This window comes from Megalobrama amblycephala, linkage group LG1, assembly GCF_018812025.1.
Source record: "Megalobrama amblycephala isolate DHTTF-2021 linkage group LG1, ASM1881202v1, whole genome shotgun sequence".
Taxonomy (NCBI): domain Eukaryota; kingdom Metazoa; phylum Chordata; class Actinopteri; order Cypriniformes; family Xenocyprididae; genus Megalobrama; species Megalobrama amblycephala.
The window spans coordinates 65,424,731-65,448,917 of NC_063044.1; the positions used below are offsets into that span (position 1 = coordinate 65,424,731).

General features: G+C 35.8%; 2 protein-coding genes across 5 annotated transcripts in view; one reads left to right on the forward strand and one right to left on the reverse strand.

The window, feature by feature from the left end:
* The window catches only part of LOC125279959 (polymeric immunoglobulin receptor-like), a 52,563-nt gene extending 30,716 nt beyond the window's left edge, over positions 1 to 21,847 (forward strand). The window contains exons 10-19 of one of the 3 annotated variants that reach the window (XM_048210198.1): positions 125 to 199; positions 962 to 1,075; positions 1,500 to 1,634; positions 1,805 to 1,885; positions 2,497 to 2,595; positions 2,887 to 2,982; positions 3,495 to 3,590; positions 3,789 to 3,887; positions 5,788 to 5,816; positions 5,958 to 6,208. In XM_048210198.1, the coding sequence (XP_048066155.1) occupies positions 125 to 199; positions 962 to 1,075; positions 1,500 to 1,634; positions 1,805 to 1,885; positions 2,497 to 2,595; positions 2,887 to 2,982; positions 3,495 to 3,590; positions 3,789 to 3,887; positions 5,788 to 5,816; positions 5,958 to 6,089 (956 nt within the window). In that variant the 3' untranslated portion in view covers positions 6,090 to 6,208. Of the gene's footprint in view, positions 1 to 124; positions 200 to 961; positions 1,076 to 1,499; positions 1,635 to 1,804; positions 1,886 to 2,496; positions 2,596 to 2,886; positions 2,983 to 3,494; positions 3,591 to 3,788; positions 3,888 to 5,787; positions 5,817 to 5,954; positions 6,209 to 21,684 lie in introns of those variants that run through there. The other 2 variants (XM_048210190.1, XM_048210205.1) reach the window with 2 other exon arrangements.
* Positions 6,343 to 7,940, reverse strand: LOC125280001 (transmembrane protein 220-like). 2 transcript variants are annotated; one of them, XM_048210307.1, is made up of 6 exons: positions 7,786 to 7,940; positions 7,672 to 7,701; positions 7,519 to 7,579; positions 7,112 to 7,149; positions 6,963 to 7,022; positions 6,343 to 6,857 (listed from the first exon to the last, which is right to left on the reverse strand). In XM_048210307.1, the coding sequence occupies exons 1-6, from the start codon at positions 7,879 to 7,881 to the stop codon at positions 6,747 to 6,749; spliced, it is 396 nt and encodes a 131-aa protein (XP_048066264.1). In that variant the 5' UTR covers positions 7,882 to 7,940; the 3' UTR covers positions 6,343 to 6,746. The 2 variants fall into 2 exon arrangements, with proteins under 2 accessions (XP_048066264.1, XP_048066257.1); XM_048210300.1 differs by having other exon boundaries at positions 6,963 to 7,149.
* Positions 21,848 to 24,187: the final 2,340 nt, after the last annotated feature.

Consider the following 24,187-nt stretch of genomic DNA (forward strand, 5'->3'; position numbering starts at 1 on the left):
GATTTAACAAATGAAAGTTGAATAAACCTTCAACATTAATCAGTGTTTTAGTGGCATTTGCATTTCATTGTGTTGGTGTTTATATGATATTGTGATTGTGATTATTACCTTTTCTGTTTTACAGACAAGATTAAAACATGGATTCTGAATTACAGTTATGTTGCAGAATATGTTGTTTTCTCAGTTGTTGCTTATTCAGGTAAACAAATACAAATATCAATCAGCCTTTATTATTATGAGCACATCAAAATGTACAATAACAGATGAGAAAAATTTGTGGTTGTCAGAATTTTTAATATAATTGTAAATCTGAATTTTGTGTAGCATAGCTTAAAGAACAACATGACATAAATCATAACGTGCAGAAACATTAAGCAGATCCACATGATACATGATTTATGTTAATATGATCCTTCATGTGTTCAGTGAATCTCTGTATGTTTATAGGACTGAATCACATTTCATGATCTTATTAAATTCACCCTGATCTACAGCTGATTATGAACAAAATCTGCTTCAAATGTCACACTAAAATATGTTACATTACCTTCAACTCAACTGAGTTTAAAATTACAATTACAGCCAAATTATTCCTCATCATGAATCTGTTTATAATCTGCAGTCTGTGTTTACAGTGTCGATCTTCAGTGATTATAATGACAGCAGCGTCCAGTTTATATTTTAGTTTTGATCTAGTTTAGTTTTGACCCGTCGCTCAATACATGTAGACTCGTATATAGTGTGTATTAAAGCACTAAAGCACTTTACACCAGTGTAAACCCAATGAACCTCAGATTATAACAGAGACTGTCAGTGTAAATTATAGTAAAACACGATGATTTACATAAACCCCTCTCAGTTAAATGTTTTGTCATTCTTCTCACCTGTACTTATTATTATTATTATTTATAGTTTGATTAATATTTGATATTATTTGTTTTGATCTCTTTCTTTCTTCCAGCTCTTTTTTCGACTGCTTGGCAAAAACTTCTGAATTTTGCTGTATTTGACAGAGTCGTGATTATAGTCCTGTTTTCAGTCGTGTTTCTGTGCTGCTTCTGCAAAATCATTTACCGTGAGTATTTCTGTGATTTATTGTCAGAAACAGAGACTCACTGAGTGACGAGATGAAACTGTTCATCAGATTCACTGATCTGAACTTCCTTCATGACTTTACTGGAATAATCTGAATTCACACTAGATTAAACACATTTTAATATTCAGATCTGATGTTGTGGTTTAGAGAATTATAGAAATACATATTGATCTTTTCATTAAATATCATAATATAGTTTTTATTAGAAACATTAAGGGTTTTTGAAGGTTATTGAATGACTTCATTACTGTTATTGATAATATATGTTATAATATTTGATGATTTGTTCAGTTCTTCTGCTTTTGTTGTTGATTTTATTGTTTATTGTTGTAAATGTTGTCGTTATAATGATTCAAAACTGAATCAAATAAGATCTTAATAACTGAAAATGTTTCTCTTATAGTTTTAGTCACAGAGATTGGAAAGAAAAAAGGACGGATAATTGAAATATTTGGCCTCGTGGCTGATATGATCTCTGATATTCTGCCTACTTTACAATTCATCCTCCTGTTTTACACGTTTGGATCTGCTGGAGCAGGTGATTCATATTCATAATGATTTGAGTTTATTTTATTGATGGTTCAGATCAACACATTTGAACATGTTCATCTTCTCCAGTGTCACTTTAAAACACTCATTATTCACTCAAACTGATTTACTGTGATCTGAGAATATCTAACATTAATATGATTTCTCTGCTGTTTTTAGGATTCATCATCATTATCATTTTACCAGTGTTTATGATGATGACGAATGACAGATGGTTTTATAGATGCAGAAGAGTCGGCTGTGAGTATTTGATAAATTCTGATCTGATCTCTGTTGAACTGCATCAATATCTCTGTTATATTGATCATCAGTGTGAGAAACACGTTACTCTGATCTGATCTGATTCACTGTAACGTGTTTATATTAGATAAAGTTGTTGTGTGTTGCGATAAAGTTGCTAGGGTATTCTGGGTGGTTTCTAGGGTGTTGTTGTGCGGTTGCTAGGGTATTCTGGGTGGTTTCTAGGGTGTTGTTGTGCGGTTGCTAAGGTATTTGGTGTGGTTGCTAGAGGTTTACACACAAGCAAGGGAATATAATGAACCATGAGCACAAACACACACTAATTATTAATATGTATTTACTGTTTTGAGTAACTTCAGATGATCAGATCAATAATAATCATGATTCGTTCATCTGTCAATCATTCATCAATAATCATGATTCATTGATTTCTGTTCAATCTCCAGCAGAAATGAATCATTTGATTCTTCAGTGATTTGAATCATGATGATCAGAGTTCAGATGTTTCTCTGATCATCTTCACATTGAGAGTCTTTATTCAGTTTATCCTCTGATCTCTGATCAGCTCTATTTCTGTCATGAAATCATTCTCTCTCTCTCGTCTCTTTCAGGTTCAGAATCAGTCATAAGAACAGTGATGATGATCTTCACATTAGTGATGAATGCAGTGATGATCGGTTTTTACATCATGACACTGGAGAAAACTACAGGTATGATCATGTTTTAATAATGTTTGCAATTACAACACGTCATTGATCTATTAAATATTAGTTTATTTTACAAAGTGTTTTCATGATAAAGTTCATTGTTATTAAATGTCAGAGTCGTGACAGAGTTGATCACATGATCAGGATATAATCTGATCTGTGTGTCGTTCATCTTCTCTCTCTCTCACTGTCCTGTCTGATATCCTGTAATAAGAAAAAATAATAAAAAAACTTGGACACTTTTTTTTATATATAAGAGAAGTGATTGTTTATTTGACTCTGATCAATCTACAGATCCTATCGGATGGGGCTGTGTGCTGGTGCTCCTGCAGATACTCTGGACAGTTATAAAGTTCACAGATCCATATTATTATATCTCTTTATCTCAAGGTACAGTATTGATCATCTTCTCTGTTTGATGTTTTTCTTCATCAGTTTGAATTCATGTACAGTTAAATCCTTCAGCAGTTCATGATATTAAACACGCAGGACTAGAAATATTAACAGATTTGTGTGTTTAGAAGAGACACATAAAAACGGTCCCTGTGTTTTATTATTTTAGCTTTAATAGTTATAAATCTGATTTCTGATGGAAATGACTGAATCTGACGCTCATCACTTACATTGATTGATTTCATTAATTAACAGTAATTATCAGTTGAATTCATCATAGTTCAACACTGTAATAAAATAAAATATGAATAATGATTGTGATAAACAATCTGTAGAAGAATGAAGGGCTGAAATCAATCATATCAAACAACACATTAATTACAAACAGTTAATAAGAAACTAAACACTTAAATCAAGCAAACAAAGACTCATGAATCATTTTAAATGTGTATATTTATGTTTTTCTGTGTATCTGATCTTCATATTAAATGTTTAAACTTTCATTACAGATTTTCATCGGTTTGTCCCGGTTTATGTGTTTGGATCGGTTGTTTTTATTTTACTGACCTCCGCTGCACTAATAACTGAACTGATACTGAAAACAGGTAAATGAACATTTTGAGGACAATATTTCCAGAATAAAGTTTGTGGTAAATAAATACTTTAAACATGTATTAATAAGAATCATTTTAATCTTGAGTGAATACAGAAATACTTTGAAGTGTCTCACATTGAAGCAGAAATCATCAGGATTATACAAATATAGACTGATTTAATTTCTCAAATATTCTCGTGTTTTTCAGTGAATGGTGATCGTTTGGTTGGAGATCTGAGATTCATCGTCTTTCCGGTTGAATGTTTCTTTGCCGTATCAGTGCTGATTTCAGGATTATTTGCATCCAGTGAGTATAAACTGTTTCTCTTACAAACCATCAGATCATTTCCATCACATGAGCTGATCTTCATTTGTTTTCTTGTCTCATGTTTTCTCTCAATCATTTGTCTTTCTTCAGAACAAACACGATTCATTAAATAAATGATCAATCCTTTAGTTTCTGCTGTAGTTAAAGTGCCTGAAGTCTGATTCATTCACATATTTAACACAGATTGTGTGTCTGTGTTTGTGTTGATTTGCTGCTGTTTGATTGACAGTGACTGAGAGACTCAAACACACTCACTTTAGGTGTATCTGGACGCTGTTCATCTCAGACTCATAATAATCTTATAATAAATCTCGCTCCTGAAACTGTGATGATTGACACCATGGTAACCATAGCAATGTCCTGGTATCTCATGTTTGGTATTCGCTATTTTAAAATATTACAGCGACAAAAGACTCGTTATGTTCAGCATTTTTAACTAAATCACAGTCAACGGAGGCGTCATGGAGCTGCTTCACAGAGTGTTGCCATGTCCACTTATTATAAGCGTTTTTGCGCTTTTAGTGTAAGCTTGGGTCATAAAGCAGTTGAATTTATGGAGTTATTAAAGTGAGCAGGTGCGGGACGGGATATTTTTGTCTTGTTTTCAGCATAACCCCGGTGAAAAAAGTACATTTCAATAATATACTTAAAGTGCTCTATTTTCACACACTAATTTTGTACTTAATATACTAAAAATTCATCTTCAGTACTTCTTAAGATCATCTTAAGAACATCTAAGTGTACTCAACTGTGCTATTTTGAGACAGCATGAAATATGAACTAAAATGTGCTTTTAATATACTATCTCCGTATTTAAGTTATAGTTACCACTTGTAGCACGCTATGGGTTCAAGTGTACTATAAGTAGTAACTAAATATATCTTTTAAATACAGACAGTATATTAAAAGCACATTTTAATTCATATTTCATGGTGTCTCAAAATAGCACAGTTGAGTACACTTAGCCTTAAGATGATCTTAAAGTGCTCTATTTTTGCTCACTAATTTTGTACTTAATATACATAAAAATAATATACTAAAAATTCTCCTTTAGTACTTCTTAAGTATATTATTGAAATGTTTTTTTTTTCACCTGGGTAAATCTTTTGGATTTATTTTGTTTTATTGTGGGCTTGTTCTTGTTCGCTGTTTCCGACCAAACAAATGAATCGAGGCTCGTGCTGCTTTCCCTGTGATTCACCGCAGACAGAAGAGAGACACATCTCCAATGCACAATAAATACATCAACAACTAGTTGTTCAGTTCGGTTCACACTGTATGCGGTTTTCACTCCTGTATTTTACTGAACTGTGTGTGAACAGAACAGGATTAGACACTAAAAGATGAACTTAAACTGAATTTAGCTGCAGTGTGTACGTGACCGTAGTGAAGATGAATGACGATTACAGAGAGAACAGCGTTACTATATCACGACCTCACAAACACTGAACAACACAAGATCATCGCATGACCTGAGAGATGTGGAGCACATCTGTAATAAAAACATTATTCAGATCTTTCTTATTGTGGCATGTGTGATAAGTGTTGATGTCTGTGTGTGTTGTAGTTCAATCTTTGTGTTTATTTGCTCTCTGGTTCATTCAGGTCATTGATTGAGCTGCAGTATATCAGGGATCTTTCCATATCTGTTTTAGGCAGCAATTAAATTCAGTTTTTAACTTAAAGTGGGTTAAATTTTTAGTGTCTTAAACCACTCAGAGTCAATATTAAAATTTTCTTTAAAAGTAACAGCAGTTATTAAAATTATAAGTCATTTTTTCAAAGGTTTATGTGAATATTTATTCAATTTAATTGAGAATGATCAGATTCAAACAGATCCGCTAATATCTCTTCTCTCTGTTTTTCTCTGACTTTACAGAGATCACAAACTGTCTGCAGTCTTGTCAGGTCAGTATCATTTATAAAGCTGTGTTGATTTGAGATTTGCAACATCAGAAGACTTTAACTTCATACTACATGATTCTCCAAAAGTATGAGGATGTTTCATGGACACTGTTTAAATGACACGTCTTTCTCTAAACACAGAAGGCAGTGAGATCTAGACGACTCAAAAGATCGCAGCAGAAGCAGAAAACAGAAGAAACACACGAGTCAATACCGCTGAAGAAGACTGAAGATCAGGAGGAAACTCAGCCTGATTCAGTGCTGTCACAAACATGAGGAAATTATTATTCCTGATTTATCTCAAACTCATCAAGACATTAAGGCATAAATTTCTGCTTTGAAACCACATGGATTGTGAAAAGCACTAAAAAAATAACACTGGCGGTTTGATCAAAACTCTTAAGCTCTGACAGTGATCAAGCTGAGTTCAGCGTAATGACGTTATTCATTGTTAATATAATGTGTTTTCCTGGTTTTGTAAATAGCTGTAAATATATGCAGGATGTGATGAATTGTGTAACACATTTACTTTGTGTATATACGTGATGATTTATTTTTCAAACTGATTCTAGCTGTAAGCCGAGTTCAACAGTGTAAACAAATCAGAAACACTGAATATTTAATCTTCAGATGGCAGATCGGATCCTTCATTATGACATTATCTACATTATAAAAGCATTATGACACATATAATGTTATGTGCATTCAGATAAATGCAGGATATTGAGAGAACAAAGACAAATAACATTATCATCAAGTTTGAGCAATGGAGTTTAAAGAGTTTGTATTTCTACACTGTTTGAATTATTAAACATTTCTTGATCGTCTCTTATTATCAGTCCACTTCAGTAAAGTTGAGTTGATCTGCTGATCTGGAGCTCAGATGTGGTTTCTTCAGTGTTTTGTTCTGATCAGAGAGCAGTTGTACAGTGTTCAGGCCAGTGTTTCCTCAGCTCTGTGTTCATGTAGTAATAGATCCATGTGATGAAGGGAAACACAGTGATTCCCACAGCAGTGCAGATCCTCACGGAGCCGACAGGACTCCTGCAGGACATGAAACAGATATTAATGCTCATAATATATAGCTGAAAAACATTCATACTGAATCACAGTCTTCAGAACAACATGTCTGCATGTTAAAGCGTTTACCTTCCTGAATGTCTGCAGAGCAGCAGCCAGAAAACCGTCAGCAGGAGTCCACAACACTCCCTAAGGGCAAAGATTACACCGGTGAAATAAATCTGTTTTATTCCTCTAATGTGACTGAATCTGGGCTCAAAACTCTGAATTATTGTCACCTTCCTTCCTCTTGCTGGAAAATATCTGTAATTCCCTCCTTATAATGTTTCCAGCCCAGAATGAGCCCAAATGTAGAGGAAACAAGCACATGAAGAGCACATGAATTATAGCATATAATCTCTTACGGTATGTGCGGTTTTGTATGTGAATAATGCATGCACTAAGTCAGAAGTCATATCTTATTTACTGAATATATAGTCTTTGCACACTTGCACAGTTTTTTTTATATATAGTCTGTATTTATCGTCTCTTGTCTTTTTACTGCATAACATTGTGATTTATTATTTCTAATGTTGCAATAAACAAATGTAAATAACTGTGATCTCTGATGTATTTCTACTTCAGTCCACTAGATGGCAGCATCGCGTCTCAGTTTGATTCATGAAAAACTTCTTGACTTTCTTACCTGTTATTTGTTGTTCACAACAAATCAAAAAGCACAATCCAGCTGGAACTGCATAACCAACCTGCAGAAATCATCATAAACAATATCAGACACATGAATGTTTTAGAGCAGCAGAAATAATGTTTCTCATTTAATGTGAAAGTGAATCTCTACCATCCACAAAGCAGCATCTGGATCATTTATCTGAAGATAAACAAACAAATAAGCAGAAAATTATCTCTTAATGTATTTACATTCAGTGTATTCAAAGCTGACAGTAACATTTACCTGCGCGTAAGTCGCCAGCGAGAAAAACACTGACATGAATAAATTACAAACTCTCCAGATGATCTGAGAAAACGAGACTCTGATCTTGTTCTTCATTTGGACTCTTGTACATTTATTCACAATGAGTTTATTAACATCTCTCTGCTCTAAACACACTGAACTTTATAACTACGGTTTTCCGGATATGACGACTGCAGGATGAAGCATTATGGGAAATGAAGTTTACCACTGTTGCGCTCACAGGCCATTTGGATTCGAAATGCAAACAACAATTAATACATGTCTAATAAATAATTTTTATTTAATTAAATAAATGATGTATTTAAGTATATCTGATTATTTTTAAACCAGTAAAAATCTGATTATCAAACTGGACACAGATAATGTAGTTTCACACACTCATTCATCTAAATCATGAACCTGAGGAAGAGCTTTTGTTCAAGAATGATTCATTACATTTTCTATAAAGATAAAAACTTGCAATGAAATATTCTATTCTATTCTATTCTAAATGTTGTGTCATACCAATAAAGGACATTTAATTTAAAATTAATAGATCTTCAGAGTTCATTATCAAATGTTAATATCTGTCAAAAAAGTGTTCTTTAATAAATAAATTAATTTAATTTTATTTATTTTTTAGCCTATGTGGTATATGTTGAGGTGAATCTGAATCTGAATTTAGGTCTAATTTAACCCGAAAATTTAAATAAAATAAAGAAAAAAAAAAAAAAGTATGAATAATGTTGTATATATAAAAATCTGTAAAGAAATTGTATATTATTTATTTAGTTTTAGTGATTGGGACACTTTTTGCCCTTGAGATGACTTGGAAAAAGTCATAAAAAACAAAAACAAAACAAAAAATCAATGAAATATTCAATTCTATTCTATTTTCTTTATTTTATACTAAATGTTGTGTCATACCAATAAAGGACATTTAATTTAAAATTAATTAATCTTCAGAGTCTCATATTCAACTGTTAATATCTGTAAAAGTATTCTTAATAAATTATTTAATGAAAAGGGATTTTTTTTTTTTATTATTATTTATTAAAAAAAGTGTTCTTTAGTTAATTAGTTATTTTATTTTATTTTTGCAGCCGGTATATGTTGAAGTGAATCTGAATCTCACAAAACCCATCAAGAATACATTTAGGTCTCATTTAACCCGAAAATTAAAATAAAATAAAATTAAAATTAAATTAAATAAAGAAAAAACAGTATGCATAATGTTGTATATAAACAAATATATAAAGAAATTTTATTGATTGGGACACTTTTTGCCCTTGAGATGAAAAAGTGTCCCAATCAACCTGAATTCACCCTATAATATAATATTTTTTTGTATATATTCAGTTTACTTTTATTTTATCCTTCGTTATGCAGCCTATATGTGATGTGTTGAGGTGGATCTCACGAAACCTGTCAAGAATACATTCAGGTCACATAAAAAACAAATGTTTCATTTTATTTTATTCCTGTCTGAAATAAGAGAGAGAGAGAGAGAGAGAGAGAGAGAGAGAGAGAGAGAGAGAGAGCGCGCGCGCGCGCGCTGCACTGGCTGTTGCTCTGCTGTCTCTCTCTGCATTGCAGCCCAGCGCTGGCTGCTGGAAGTCAAACCCAAATGGCGACGTCCAGCTTCCAGCAGTAACCCATCAGCAGCAGCAGCCTCCAGCCTGAGCAGCAGCAGCGCGCAGCAGCACCCGACCCAAAGCCAGCAGCACATCAGCAGCACCATGAGCAGCATGCAAGGTCAGAAACACACCGAACCGAACCGCAGCCCTGCCATCAGATCCAATGACAGTTTACAGACATCACACTGACTCAGTCACAATCAAACCGCTTTATCACTGCTTTAACTGAGCGACTGATTTAGGCTTGAGTGTAGCTCAGAATTGTGTTTATTTGAGTAATTTACAGCATTTATACTTGTAATTTTAATTGTAATTTTAGTCTTGTTAGCTGCACGGCTAACTGCTTTAGTCAAACACTGACAGCCAGGCCTGTGAAAATTTCATTCCTCAGCCAGATAAATACATTATTTACCACGTAAACCGTGTATAAATGAATATTTTGTAAGTCCAGTTTCTCTGTTAGTATTACATTAATTCGTTTAATGCCATTGTTTGGCTTTCTGACTGTCATTGGAGTTTGTTGACATGTTTAGCTGCAGGGCTAACAGGCTAACGATGCGTTCATGCTAATGTGAATTTCAGGTGAATGCGCGTGATTAAAATGTTTCTTCTCAATATATGAAATGATTATTTATATAATTTGTGGAGCCAGATGAATAAATACACCTGATTTCATAAGGAAATGACACTTGAATGGTAAGATCACTGCTAATGTTGTAGATGATTTATCAATCACACAAACCAAATATCATCGCATGACTGACCCCATCCTAAAATTTAAAAGACATCTTTCTTTTGTAAATACTCAATTTAAACTATAAAAATAATATTAAAATGTCTAAAACATTATTTGAAAAATATTTGCTTTATACTATTACATTACGTTTTTTTTTACACAATATTGTACTTTTACTATTATTTTATTCTGTTTTTTGTCTATTTATATATTTACTCATTTCATTAATCAAATTTTATATATTTTAGTTTATTTTTTTTTAACATGTTTTACATTGTTTTTTCCTCTAATGTTTTCCACACCCTCCAGTTTAAAGGGCTCTGTCATAAAATACCACAGAAATGTGTTTATAATTGTATTTGGGTATTTTTATGACTCAAATGACCACATGATATGTGTTTATGATTAATATATTTGTGATTGAGTCATTTAGGGCATTATTCTACCATAACTTGCATTTGAGGTATAATGTGGGTTAGTTTAGGACATTAACCAGGTATAATAGTGTGAATTTGATATCCATTTTTTTGTTTTAACATCAAATGTGGATATGTGCAGCCAGAAAGCAGCTCGAAATAGAGTAAAATGCGACTCTTTCAATGGTCTTGGTTTATTTTCGACATGGTTTGGCGTATAGTGGTTAAAATATGTGAGCTGGTGACAGAAAGATTGCAGGTTTGAACAAGGACACCAATGTGTTTGAATTTAGTTTATCATAAAATTATCAACAAGCTCATTACAATTAGTTTTATTTGTCTTGACATGTATTGCTGACACTAACTGGTTCGTTTTGGTCTAAGATTCACTAAGCCAATATAATGCAGATTTTTTAAATAAAAAATTGTTGTACTAGAAAATTATAGATGCTGTAGTAAAAATGACAGTAAATCATGAAAAAATAATTACAAGAGGACTTTATTTACTCTTTTCTGCATTGGTTTCAGTCTCTTTATATGACAGTTAATATCCAGTTATTGAATCTCAATGTAGAAACCCTTCAGTTTTGCATTAGTTGCCTGTTTTTGTTGAAAACAGTTTCTCACGTTTTCCGTGCTTCTCCAAAATCACAGCAGTCCACTCCTGTATTTCCTGAAAACGCTGTCTGACGTGATTTGTCTGGTGTGGTTGGGAAGGTTATTCATTGGCTTCACATTCACACAGGAGGAGGAAACACACATGAATTATCTTCGCATGATTTATGAAGTTAATCTCAGCGATCTTGTCTTCAGATTAATCTGCTGCACATTTACCTTTTGTAGATCATGTTCATTATGGATTTGTTTTGCAAAACTTCCTTATTTTTTAGACTGAAAAAAGTATTTTTCAAAGTTGTAAGTAAAACAATTATTATTGTAGTGTTTCACAAAAAAAAAAATCCATTCAGGGTTCCATGTTTAAAGGCACAATATGTAAGATTTTTGAATGAAAAAATCCAAAAACCCCTAGAACAGTTTTATATTTTGTTGACTTGTACTTATCCCATGTTTCCAAGAATGTTTAAATCCAGAGAAATAAGTAACAGAATGTGTCCGTGTTTTGCCTATCGGTGCCATCAGAGTCCTGCGCGGGTCCTGTTTGATAAACCCGCAGTTATTAACAGCACACCCAACCCGATATCCGACAGAAACACTAATTTCAGTCTGTACCTGACCCGTTTGACATAAAAACCGCGACCCGACCCACACCCACACCCACATTAAATCTACAACATTAGGTTGACAAAATTTTCTCATGGAGCAAAGAATTTTTTGTACGCCTATCTAACTGTAAGCTTAAAGCTAGTAAATATTTTAGCAGATTCACTCAGCATTTGAACGCGGTTGTCATTTCTGAAACTCAGCAGTGTTTACCTGGACGCTGGTCCTCTTTGTCCTCCTTAAACTTTTATTCAAATTGTGAATAGCCTATATTAAATACATAGAGCGAGCAAAGCGTGCTCCCTTAATGTAATCACTATAGCTTTCAATCAGATGCAGCACGACTGGCTACAATTCTCAGCACTGCAAATCTTGCTGTAAGCCTTTAACAGTCTTCAGACAGAGCGTGAACACAAATAAGCACGGGATCATTTGAAAGCAGCTGTCAGATGCACCGAATTGAATTGGAATAGTCTTGGCTAATTGACCCGCAGTCCACCCATGCCTACTGTGCGTCCGACCTGCACCCGCACTGCACCTGACACGTAAATATTATTCCACCTGTTACATAAAATTTGGCGGGTCACCTGTCGGGTACCCACGGGTATCCGCCCGCATGCAAGACTCTGAATGACTCATACCTGCGTTACCCTCGGTTTCTGGTTTTATTTGGTAGAAACCATGGAAACACCAAAGACGCTTTAATATATTATGTGTTTTATTAGACAGGCGAGTAACTGGATACATTTATAGACAGAAAAGTGATCATGTTATATAGTTCAACACAGTAAGTCTTATTGTTAAAATCTCGTTTTCTTGATTTACCGTGAGTACAATGTTTTATCATGTCTAATATCGAACTAGCTTACAGTGTGCAACAAGTGTCTCATAACAGCCGCTGAGCGAATGCACAGAGTAGCATTATAACAACTTTCAACACACAAATGTTTCTAATATGATAAAACAATGCTGCGTTACCCCACATATGCTTGACCGAAAGAAGCGGAAGTAGCCGTCTGTGGCATAATAAAAGCTCCCCATGCTCTTGAGACGTTTGTCGCGCTCGTCTCTCATTAGCAATCGCTCCAGCGGCCTCGTTCCGCTCCAACGGCTTTCAGCCCCACCCTGCTTCATATTAGTAATCCATGAATATGATTTCTGCCAGAATCCCATCGGATTCTTTTCCACTGACTGTAGATGTGAAGACAACACCTCCCATGATTCTGCAAAAACCAAAATTCCGCAAAAACACCTCCCATGATTCCGCAACACCTCCCATGATTCCGCCTTTGTTTTGAATAAGCGACCTCTAGTGGTGAAAATTACATATTGTGCCTTTAATTCAGTGTTTCTTTAATTAGTTTTTGACATTTACTTGCAATTTCTGAGTGAAAATGGTTTTGAGGTAAAACCTAATTCATTTTTTCAGTGTATGTACCTGTTATGAAATAACCTAACATGAATCTTTTTCCAACACATGAATCTTTTTCCACTTCTGAAGTTCAGTTGGACGGATTATTTTTAATTTGTTATTAAACCAATGAAATGCATTATTTCACCTCATGATATTTCTCTCCCTTTATCTCTTGCCTCCTCTTACCCACAATCCTCCCTGATGCTGGACCACGGTGAGACCTTGTGAAATTGTTCTTCCCAGAACTGCCGAATATATATTTTTTTCTTCTTCCTTATTTATTTTTTTTTTTTGTCTGGTATTTTCCATTATTTTACATTCTGCTGATTTCTGGTTGCTGTTGTGTGTGAAACTCCTCTGCATGTGTCCGTGTTTACCGGTTCACTGATGCACATCCCGGCACAAAGGTTTGGTTTTAGTGCGGTTCAGATTCTCAACATAAGGTCCGTCTGGCGGTTTTCTTGGATTTTGAGGTTTAATGGGAACTTTATCGCTATGAAGAGCAGGTTATGGTGACAAAATGAAGGTGTTTTTCTTTCTGTGTTGATGAGTGAAATGTTCGTTGTTCTTCTCACCACCAGGGTTTCAGATAAACCTGTCTGGACTTCCCCAAAGTAAGCCAAGCCTCCTGTAGGGACTCGTTCGACAGAACTTACCAATGACTTTATCAATGAACAACATGATTGAACAAAGCTTCATTTGGTCCAAAAGATCTATTTCCTGACAGGAAACACCTAGCCGTAACAGAAGTGATGACGTGACTTCTTTTAACAAAGGACTCTGTCTAAAGGACTTCTTAGCTCATCAGCAATAAACTAATCAGAACCCATCACGTGGATCTGATCACATTAAATCTATTGATTCTCTCACAAAACCCTCTTGTATTATCGGACGGAACAGGAAAACACCCATCAACGGATTTAAAGACGAATCTGTCCTATCAATACCTCCCTTGTATTGAGCAATCCATCCTGACCCGGTCACTCGTGACTCCGGTCAAAGTTTAAACTATGCTTAAGGACTCAATCTTGAATCTCAAAAGGGACAATTGTCGATTACTTGAAGTATTAACTATATCCAGAATAACATTTGCTATGGTGTGATTACTAACACGTTGGAGTCAATGCCGTATATGTTTGTATTCCCGTATGCCTCTTCTTTCTCTGGTAATCATTGTTTTAATTAGGTCAGTCTAATAATATGTGTGTAAGAAGTGTGTCATGTTTGAGTTCTAAATGCAGAATTTATAATTCTCTGTAATTCTGTGTGAATGAAACATTGAAATTCAGTATCAGGAAAATATTAAGAAACTTTATAAAGTTGTTAATAAAACAGGAGAATGTTCTGTAGATATCACGCGATGTGATCAATAGACAATAGACGAGGCGTGTCTAATCTCCGTAGCAACGTCTCATTGGAGGATCGCTCCCTTAAAACTATGCTGTCCGAAGAAGCTAAAAAAGTCAGAAGCTGGAAGTCAGAAGTCGGTCAGAAATCGCTCGAAATCGGTCAGAAGCCGGTAGCCGAAACACCGCTACTTTGACCACGGCGGAAAAGTCGCATGGGTCATTGATAACTGATTGACCAGGGCTGATTTTCCATCTAACACCCGACTTCAACCACAAGCTGCGCCGCTGATCATTCGACAGCCGTCACATCCAGACTCCGCAACCCTCTGTGAAATATCTGACCAAAGTCTCCCAAGAAGAGAGCCGCTCAAGCCAGACGCTCAGAACAGCGCGTTGCACCAGCCAACAGCATCCTTCAAAGCTTCCGCGCAACCCACAGGGCTTTCCCGAGAAGACGTCACCTGAAAGACAGCCAATCCAGAACGGGATTCCGCTGTACACGAGTCACGGAACAACCCGATTACCTCAGCTGTCAGAGCAAACGCAGGTACAAGCAAACTTCTCTCTGTTGCTGGAAACTGGTGAAACTCCTTTAAACCTAAAGAATCAAGCCAAAGCTCTGCTTTTGTGATTTTCCTCAGGTTATGAGTTAAGTTAGCACTGAACTTGGGACTTTTCATGACTCATATCAACTCCGCGAATGTGTGTGCATGTATGTACGTGTATGTGTGTGTGTGTGTTTAGCCTTAGTTTCCTGTAATCATTAGAAGTAGTCAATAAATCTTGTTTTGATTTTCACATATACGAGTTTCTTGTGCTGTGTGTCAAATTACTGCCTTAAACGTAAAAGATCAAGTTACCTCTTGCTTATAATATAATAATTACAATAATAATAATAATCATAATAAAATATTGTTACTGTTGGCCGCAGAATAATATTTTATCCAGAATTGGTAAAAGACAACCTCAGTTTTCGCTGGACGAATAATTGATGAAGTGTTAAATATTAATTCTGAATCATTTACAGTGAATCATTTACAGTTGATTCAATTCTTATTCCCTGTAACAATTAAATTGAGCTAATAAATGACCTCAGGTCTTACACTCCTAAACCGTGTCTGTCCGCTCTGCTCACGTCTGACGCTGGTCTGGGGAAGCCTGTCCTCTGCCCGACACTAATCCGTCCTCACGCGGGCTCTGCTAGACTTGTGCCGGTCTAGGACTGACTGCTCTGCATGCTAGAGGTGGCGGGTGGTTATTCGGTCTGTCCTGAGAGAGTCCTAGATCAACTTAAAGGGATAGTTCGCCCTAAAAATGAAAATTAAGTCATAAACTCATAGTTTAATCGGCACAAGTCTAGAGCTTCGAGCTTCCATTGACTTCTGGACAGTCGATTGGTCCTCACTTTCGTTTGATTTAGTCCATTAAATGAATCAAAATCAGCCCTTACTTGATCAAGATTACTGAAATAATCATGAACACTTTTTGTATTGATCAGTTTTTGGCATTTCATTCACACACAGTAATGGAAGCTCTGGTGGTTGTTTCTTCAGGTGTTTCAGACGGCTTTTCTACTAACCGGTGCAGTGATTATTGCCTTGGGGGTTGTAGCTGTCTTCCCTGTTTCTTGGGTTTGCATTTTGTTTAGTGTTCGACACTGCTGGGATGTTTTTGGCATGTGCATCTCGAACAAACACAAGCTTGTTGGGACATGGACGCACATGCCGTGAGATTTCAGAAATGCCGTTCCTCTGGTATTCGAATCCTCACATTCTTGTGGTGGAGGGAAAATAGTCCTTAATTTCACAAAGACTTGTGTATCCTCCAAAAGAGTTTCTAAAGACTCTTTAAACAAGCATTTTCCATGAATCTAAAGGTGTTTTTGGTGCTTAAATACTCTTTGTTGTCTGTTTTAAATTATCATTCGTCAATTTAATTTTCACTAGTTTGTATATGGAAACAGTAGCATTGAATTATAGTTTGAGAAAACACTGTGAATGAACTTTTTTTAACAATAACATTTTGAAAGTCCTTCCCAGAAATCCTTGTGAACTGAATGAGCATATCTTTGTTATGTGGAAAGCAGAAATGGTGTCACAAAACTACCCTGCTATTATAGCAAAAGAAGCAGAAAAATAAAAATGTTCTCTTCTCAGAAATTACTTTTAATACCTACAGAAAACTGAGTAGAGTTACCGACCAAAATACATACTAGAAAAGGCTGTAATAAAATAAAATAATGTGACTGTAAGTAATTTAAAGATATAATAGAGATGGATAACACACATTAATGTATTTAATTTAATAATTCTGCACAAAGCAGCAAAAGAAATGAATTTTGGAAATAGTTTTGGAGGAAAGATTTATCATTATGTTTAATTGCACTTCTTCAATTATGCATTTGATACAGTTTTGATTCTAGAGTAGCAATATGTACAATTTGTCAAATTCAAAATCAAAATATCAATACATTTACAACAAAGAACTTTAATTTATCACCTGAAAACACGACACCTTGAACAGCATAAAGAGTTCAATTACCCAGAAATAAACTTTATTTTCAGTTTTGGTTCTCGGCTAATGAAAACTTTAATTCTGTTTTCGATGTTTTGGTAAAAACTCATTTCGGTGCATCTCTAGTTCTGTTACGTTGTTGTTTGCATTGGCTTCATTGTTGTTGTGGATATTTTTAGTGCTTATAATGGACGCTGCACCTCTCGCTCGCTAGATACGTTTCCTACATCATTTTGTGTTTGGGTTGTTGAGTTTTGCATGAGGTGAAGGTAAGTGTCTTCTTTCTTTCTTCTTTTTTTGTTTCAGATCTTCCGTTTTGTGTCCGGATGTGATCAGATCTTTTTAATTATCTGTTGTCTGCCATGAGTGGACATAGATGGGAAAGATTTGCTGATTTGGTCATGTTAAATGAAGGGTTTGAGCATGTCAGGACTGCAGTCACTGTCCTCTGCTGCCAGATTTGCTAAAGTCATCGTCGCCCTTCATGTTTTTCCACATTTGTACATTGAACATGTTTCAAACCCGCAGCATGTCCTGATGGCTTTAGGAAATCTGGCTCTCGGGTTCCTCTCCTGGTGCTCAGATGTGCATGTCTCTAGTGAACTTTTGTCTCTTCCCACATCTTCCATGGCTTAGTTATAGATCTCATCCTATGGCAGCCTGAACTAAAATACACCCGCAACTTTATCTTCAAGCTGTCTGAGTGTGTTTGTGTCTCTTCCTCCTCTGTCAGGTAAACGTAAAGCCCTGAAGTTAAATTTTGCCAATCCTCCAATCAAACCTACTTCCAGAATCACTCTGAACACTGCCGGACTTCCTTTCCAGAACCCACACATGTGAGTACGGATCATCTGACGGCTCTTCCACTCCCGTCACATCTGACTGATACTAAAACATTGATGAGACTCAGTCCTGAGTCAATAAAGGCCTTTTGAAGTGAGACAATGTGTTTTTGTAAGAAAAATATCCAAATTTAAAACTTTAGAAATTCAAATAACTAGCTTCTCTAGCATTTCTATTCATTTCCCCTGCATCTGTGAGTTTTGAACTTCAACTCTGTGGAGAAAATCAATACTAGTCTTCAGTTTCGTCTTTCAAGCTCACCATGAAACTCTTTACATTGCACATCTGTTTATTTTTTTTCAGAGAACGGCTGCGAACACACAGTATCGAGTCATCTGGGAAGCTGAAGATCTCTCCGGAGCAGCACTGGGACTTCACGGCGGAAGACCTGAAGGATCTCGGAGAGATCGGCTGAGGAGCGTATGGCTCTGTCAACAAGATGGTGCACAAACCCAGCCAACAAATCATGGCCGTTAAAGTAAGACACACTTTTACAAATAAAGGTTCTTTATTGGCATCAATGATTCCATGAAGAACCTTTAACATCCGTAGAATCTTTCCATTACATTAAAGGTTCTTTATAGTGGAAAAAGGGAAAAGGTTCTTTAGATATTTTGACCATAGACTGTAAAAAAATATGGACGTAGTGTCCGTGACGTCACCCATACAGTTCTAAATAGCAGATTTGAAGCAAAAATGAGGCCGCTGCCATCTTAGCTCTGCATCACCGCACGTCATTCCCGGATAACTGGAAATGGGTAAAGAGGCGGGACGTGGTTTTAGCTGATATGACTGGTTGCTGAAACCATGCCCGCCTAGCTTGACGTGACCATGTTAGCAGCAAAGGAGCTATCTATCTAGATACTATCTAAAATATTAATGAAGATAAGTTTTATCATCAGAAAGTTCTAAAGGTTTACTGTCAATCTACGGTGTTTTTTTAAGATATAGATGCTCCAACACCAGTAGTGTTGGGTGTGCAAATAACAACATGGAAAATCAAATGGGACTTCATACCTTTATAATGAAATAGAGATCGCAAGATGAATCCAATCTGTAGCACTTGGTTAAAATATTGCAAAACAAAAAAACAGTACTTTTTGTCCATGAAATATTGATATATTGTCCATTGTTTGCATCACATTTCTTCTGAATGATCTGCTCTGTGTCATCGTTCTTCAAGAAATAATGCAATCTGATCAGCGTTTATGTTGTAAAACTGTATATGATCATATCTAACAAACAAATGAGCCCGTGTCCAAAGTATAATTTTTCAAAATAGTGCAACAGTTTTAGTTATAATATCTAATATCTGCTGTCGAATTTTGATATCCTCCTACCATTGTCTCTGAACTCTGTTACACTGATGACTGAATTGATACTGACAACAGGTGAGTGAACAACACTTGAACAGCAGTTGGCAACCTTTTGTTTTAAATTATAAAAAGTCAGGCCCTGTTTACACCTAGCATTAAGATGCATTTTGGTCGTTCGGATCGTAAGTGGATGATGTCAACCGTTAATGGTGTCTAAAATATTTTGATCTTACGACCACTTCCAGAGTTAATCGAAAATGCATTAGACCGGATTCCTTTCGTACTGTAAACGCTCATGTGTTCTAACAGCCACAAAAGACTATCCGCCTACTGACCTAATACATAGACATTATGGGAAACGCGCTAGCCAGACATGATTTAAACTTTGTTGGCTAGAGACTCAGGTTTGGTTTGAAGATGAAAAACATGCCAAGAAAAGTGTTTGGCTGGTCTTTCAGCTGTCAGAGCAGAAATTAAAGTTGCTGCTCTTTGTATGATTTTCTGTTGCCTCCAGTCGCATTCATATGTAAACAGCTTGAGCTTATTTCGTCTATTAGATCGAAAGATCTGAAAAAAGCCCATACATTTACCCACCCATAGTCCCTCCCCTCGAAGAAATCAGGACAGAAGTGGTTGAAAGTGGACAAAAGAGATGGATCAAAACACCAGGGGGCTTATGTATAAACGTTGGGTACGCACAAAATGGGCATAGAAATATGCGTACGCATTTTTCCAGGCACATATTGGGATTTATAAAAAATAAACTTGGCGTAAATAAGTGCGCACCGTAAGGATGCTCTTGACCGTGCGTACGCACTCTTTTAGAAGAGTATGTGTTTTGGCGACACCAACTGGCCCAAATAGCAATAACTATTTAAAATGAAAAACTTCTAAATTATCCTATTACATCACCCAATAAATCAAATTGCATCAACCTGAATTATCATTATCAGCATTCTTAACCAGGTGCAAATACTTTGAATTTACTATTTTTTTTTTTTTTTAATGAATGGGCTATAAAAAGGTATGTGCGTATATAACATATCATCATAATGGATGCTCCCCCCCCAGGGGAGACAAAAGTGATATGAATTGAGATAGTAGATGTGCTACTTTCGATCACTTTTCCAGTGACACGCTGTTTTAATGACAGCGAGGAGCGCTGGAAGCACAATAATTCCTCTTTAAACCACACTGCAGATGTTATGACAAAATATTTTTTCAAGAATGACGATCAGTGATGCACACTCTTAACTTAGATATTATGGAAGACGCTGCTGGATTCGGTGGTCGAACGGTCCGTTGTCCAGTTTGAATAGGTCCAATAATATCTTACTGTACACCACAGCTGCAGGAGGTGTTCGTGTGAAGGATCTTCAAACAATTACCATTTGAAGGATATCATTTGAGGAAAACGGTAAGATTTGCATGTTTTCTTTTAAAAATACTTTGTCAGTGACGCGCCGTTTCAGACAATTGTATTTACACTGCAATAAATAATAGCCTATAAATAATAGCCTATAAACTTCCTAAAAGATATGTTCACCTTATCAGCAAAACTGCATAAATTTGATTTGAATTGTTTAAAACTATTCAAATACTATCTGGCCAGTGGAAATGAATGAATCGGCTCTATTCTAAAACCTTTATCTTAAGTATTTTATACAATTTTGTTTTTATGGATGTTTTGATATATTTATTCTAAAACATAAAGAGGATATTGGATGATCTTTATCAATATAATGCATGGCACAAATTGCATTTATAGTCCATATCTAATATTTTCCAATGTCTTGTACCTTTGACGGTGTTAACCGTGGATGTCACGTGGATGGGAACATGTATGGAAATGATATGCAGATGAGGTTATGCATAGTAAAACTAGGCGTCGTAAGCTCCATATATGGTGATTTCGGGGAGGAGACAGGGTGGAGATGCACGTACGCACAATCTTCCGCTGACTGGGATTTATAAAGGGATTTGTGCGCAGGTTCTGGCGTACGCATGGTTTTATAAATCTGTTTTTTTTGTGCGTACGCAGAATCTAGCTTGTGCGCGTACGTACACTTTTAGTAGGGATCCTACGCACAGTTTTATAAATGAGGCCCCAGGTGTAAACGGGAATGTGTCTCCTTCGTCTGCTTGTGATCTGATTGACCAAAACTCCTCTTAATACCAGTGTAAACAGGGCCTAAAAGATGATTTTTTTTGTTAGACTATGTCAGTTACAAAACAAATCTAGCCAATTTGTTTGGTAACAAAAATCCAACATTTTAAATATATAAATATTCTAAACTTTTGATTTCTGCAAATTGCAATAAACTGATCATTCTGACATCATCATCTCTGTCTTTATTGGTCAGATTTGGACTCTGTAGGTTGACGACTACTGCATGATCTACAGTAATAAGCACAAACCTTCAAAATGTATTTTTTCATTCTTTCATCTTCAGTTAATGGTGAGCGAGCAGTTGGAGATCTGAGAGTCGTCGTCTTCTCCTCTGAAAGCATCTTTGCTTTTTCTCTGCTGATTTTGCTCATGTTTGGATTCTGTAACTAATGGAATTTCAGAAAGGCATTTATTTTCAATAAAAATAAAGAAAATGGAAAAGTGGATGTAAGTGCCCAACGAGTGTTTAATAATGATACAAGTATTTATAATTTTAATAAACATAACCATTTACACTTACTTTTACATGAAAAAAATGTATCCATATCCATAATTTTTTGCGTATTTGAACCCTTTACAGTAGTGACTGAATGATTTTGAGATCCATCTTTTCACACTGAGGACAACTGAGGGACTCAAACTCAACTATTAAAAAAGGTTCAAACATTCACTGATGCTCCAGAAGGAAACACGAGCCGGGGGGTGAAAACTTTCGAACAGGATAAAGATGTCCACATTTTTCTTATTTTGTTTAAATATCTTTTTTTTTTTTTCATTTCAGTTTCTAAAAGTGTTTTAGAAGAAAGTGAAGGTGTATGTTATGTACATTGTTGAATGCATTACAGTTTTAAACAATTTCAAAAAAGAACTTCTCAGTATTTAAAAAAAAAAAAAAAAACATTTGCAAGGCCTGAAAGAGAGCCAGTCTGTTATGGAGTTTCTTTTGTGTCTTTTTTATTCAAAAAAACATATTGTGTTTGAGAGTAAAACTAATTATTTTGTAATTAAAAAATATATATATTGCAAAAAAAGTCGTCTTAAGGCTCAAAAATAAAGAAGTTGATATCATAATTATTTGCAGTGCGTGTAAATCTTTGAAAACCTTTATTTTTCCTTGTGCACTTCGAGAACTTTTCATCCCAAACCCACACATTTTGCTCTCTTTTCTGCTGTCTTTTTTGCGGGTCAAAATATTTTGCTTGCGAGGTGAATAGGTTTGCAAGCTGAAAAGTTTTGCAAGTTGAAAAGTTTTGCGAATTGAAAAGTTTTGTTTGCACGTGAAGCTGTAGCTCAGTGGGCGGTCTCTACCAACCAGGATGAAAGGCATTTTTCTATTGGTCACCCTCGATTGAAGTGACAATTTGGCCACGCCCACTACGGTTTCCAGCCTCTGCTGCTGCCACCGAGAAGATAAGAGAAGCGAGAATGGCGAGCAACAGGTCGTTTACTGGGTAAGATAACTAATATCATAAACGCAGTGACAAGTTAACTGAATGATTCTCTCTTCTTATGCTGTCGTTGACTAGATTTTATTAACGTTAGCCAACACTAGCAGCCAGAGCCACCATTAGTAACGTTTGCCGTGTGCAGTGTTGCTAGCTGAGCTGACATTCATAATCACATTTGGATTTTCTCAGTGTAAAGGTTGAGAGGCACTATTTTCGATGTTCGTAGAGTTGGGCCTAGGTTCTGGGGTAAAAATATCCGCTTGTTAACTCGTGACGTAAGGAACGCCGTTTCTGGGTCCAAGCCCCGGCTAGTTTGACTTGAGAATGCCATCTCCGCGGCCGTTTATGAGCGCTATTTATTCATAATAAACATGTATCATTTTAAAGTTACACGTTTAAAATACTTACAGTCTATACAACAGTCTCCATGGTCACAGCGTCACAGACATTAATATTTTAACGATTTATAAAAGATGAATCACTGTCTGGCCATCTGGGATTTTGGTATGGAGATAAAGGTTATGATTATCTTTTTTTTTTTTTTTTGTAGTATTACACCACATTATGTCAACCTTTACGCTGAGAAAATCCAAATGTGATTATGAATGTCAGCTCAGCTAGCAACACTGGACATCGACCACACGGCAAACGTTACTAATGGTGGCTCTGGCTGCTAGTGTTGGCTAACGTTAATAAAATCTAGTCAACGGCAGCATAAGAAGAGAGAATCATTCAGTTCACTTGTCACTGCGTTTATGATATTAGTTATCTTACCCAGTAAACGACCTGTTGCTCGCCATTCTCGCTTCTCTTATCTTCTCGGTGGCAGCAGCAGAGGCTGGAAACCGTAGTGGGCGTGGCCAAATTGTCACTTCAATCGAGGGTGACCAATAGAAAAATGCCTTTCATCCTGGTTGGTAGAGACCGCCCACTGAGCTACAGCTTCACGTGCAAACAAAACTTTTCAATTCGCAAAACTTTTCAACTTGCAAAACTTTTCAGCTTGCAAACCTATTCACCTCGCAAGCAAAATATTTTGACCCGCAAAAAAGACAGCAGAAAAGAGAGCAAAATGTGTGGGTTTGGGATGAAAAGTTCTCGAAGTGCACAAGGAAAAATAAAGGTTTTCAAAGATTTACACGCACTGCAAATAATTCTGTTATCAACTTCTTTATTTTTGAGCCTTAAGAAGACTTTTTTTGCAATATATATATTTTTTAATTACAAAATAATTAGTTTTACTCTCAAACACAATATGTTTGTTTGAGTAAAAAAGACACAAAAGAAACTCCATAGTCTGTCAGATGTGAAAAAAAGTAACTTAAAAGTAAGCTAACT

Excerpts from the sequence above, each read along its gene's own strand:
- LOC125280001 (XM_048210300.1), bottom strand. The coding sequence starts at position 7,881 with ATGAAGAACAAGATCAGAGTCTCGTTTTCTCAGATCATCTGGAGAGTT. Across the intron at positions 7,702-7,785 it reads CGCTGGCGACTTACGCGCAG|ATAAATGATCCAGATGCTGC; the intron begins GTAAATGTTACT and ends GTTTATCTTCAG. Across the intron at positions 7,150-7,518 it reads TTGTGAACAACAAATAACAG|GAGGGAATTACAGATATTTT; the intron begins GTAAGAAAGTCA and ends AAACATTATAAG.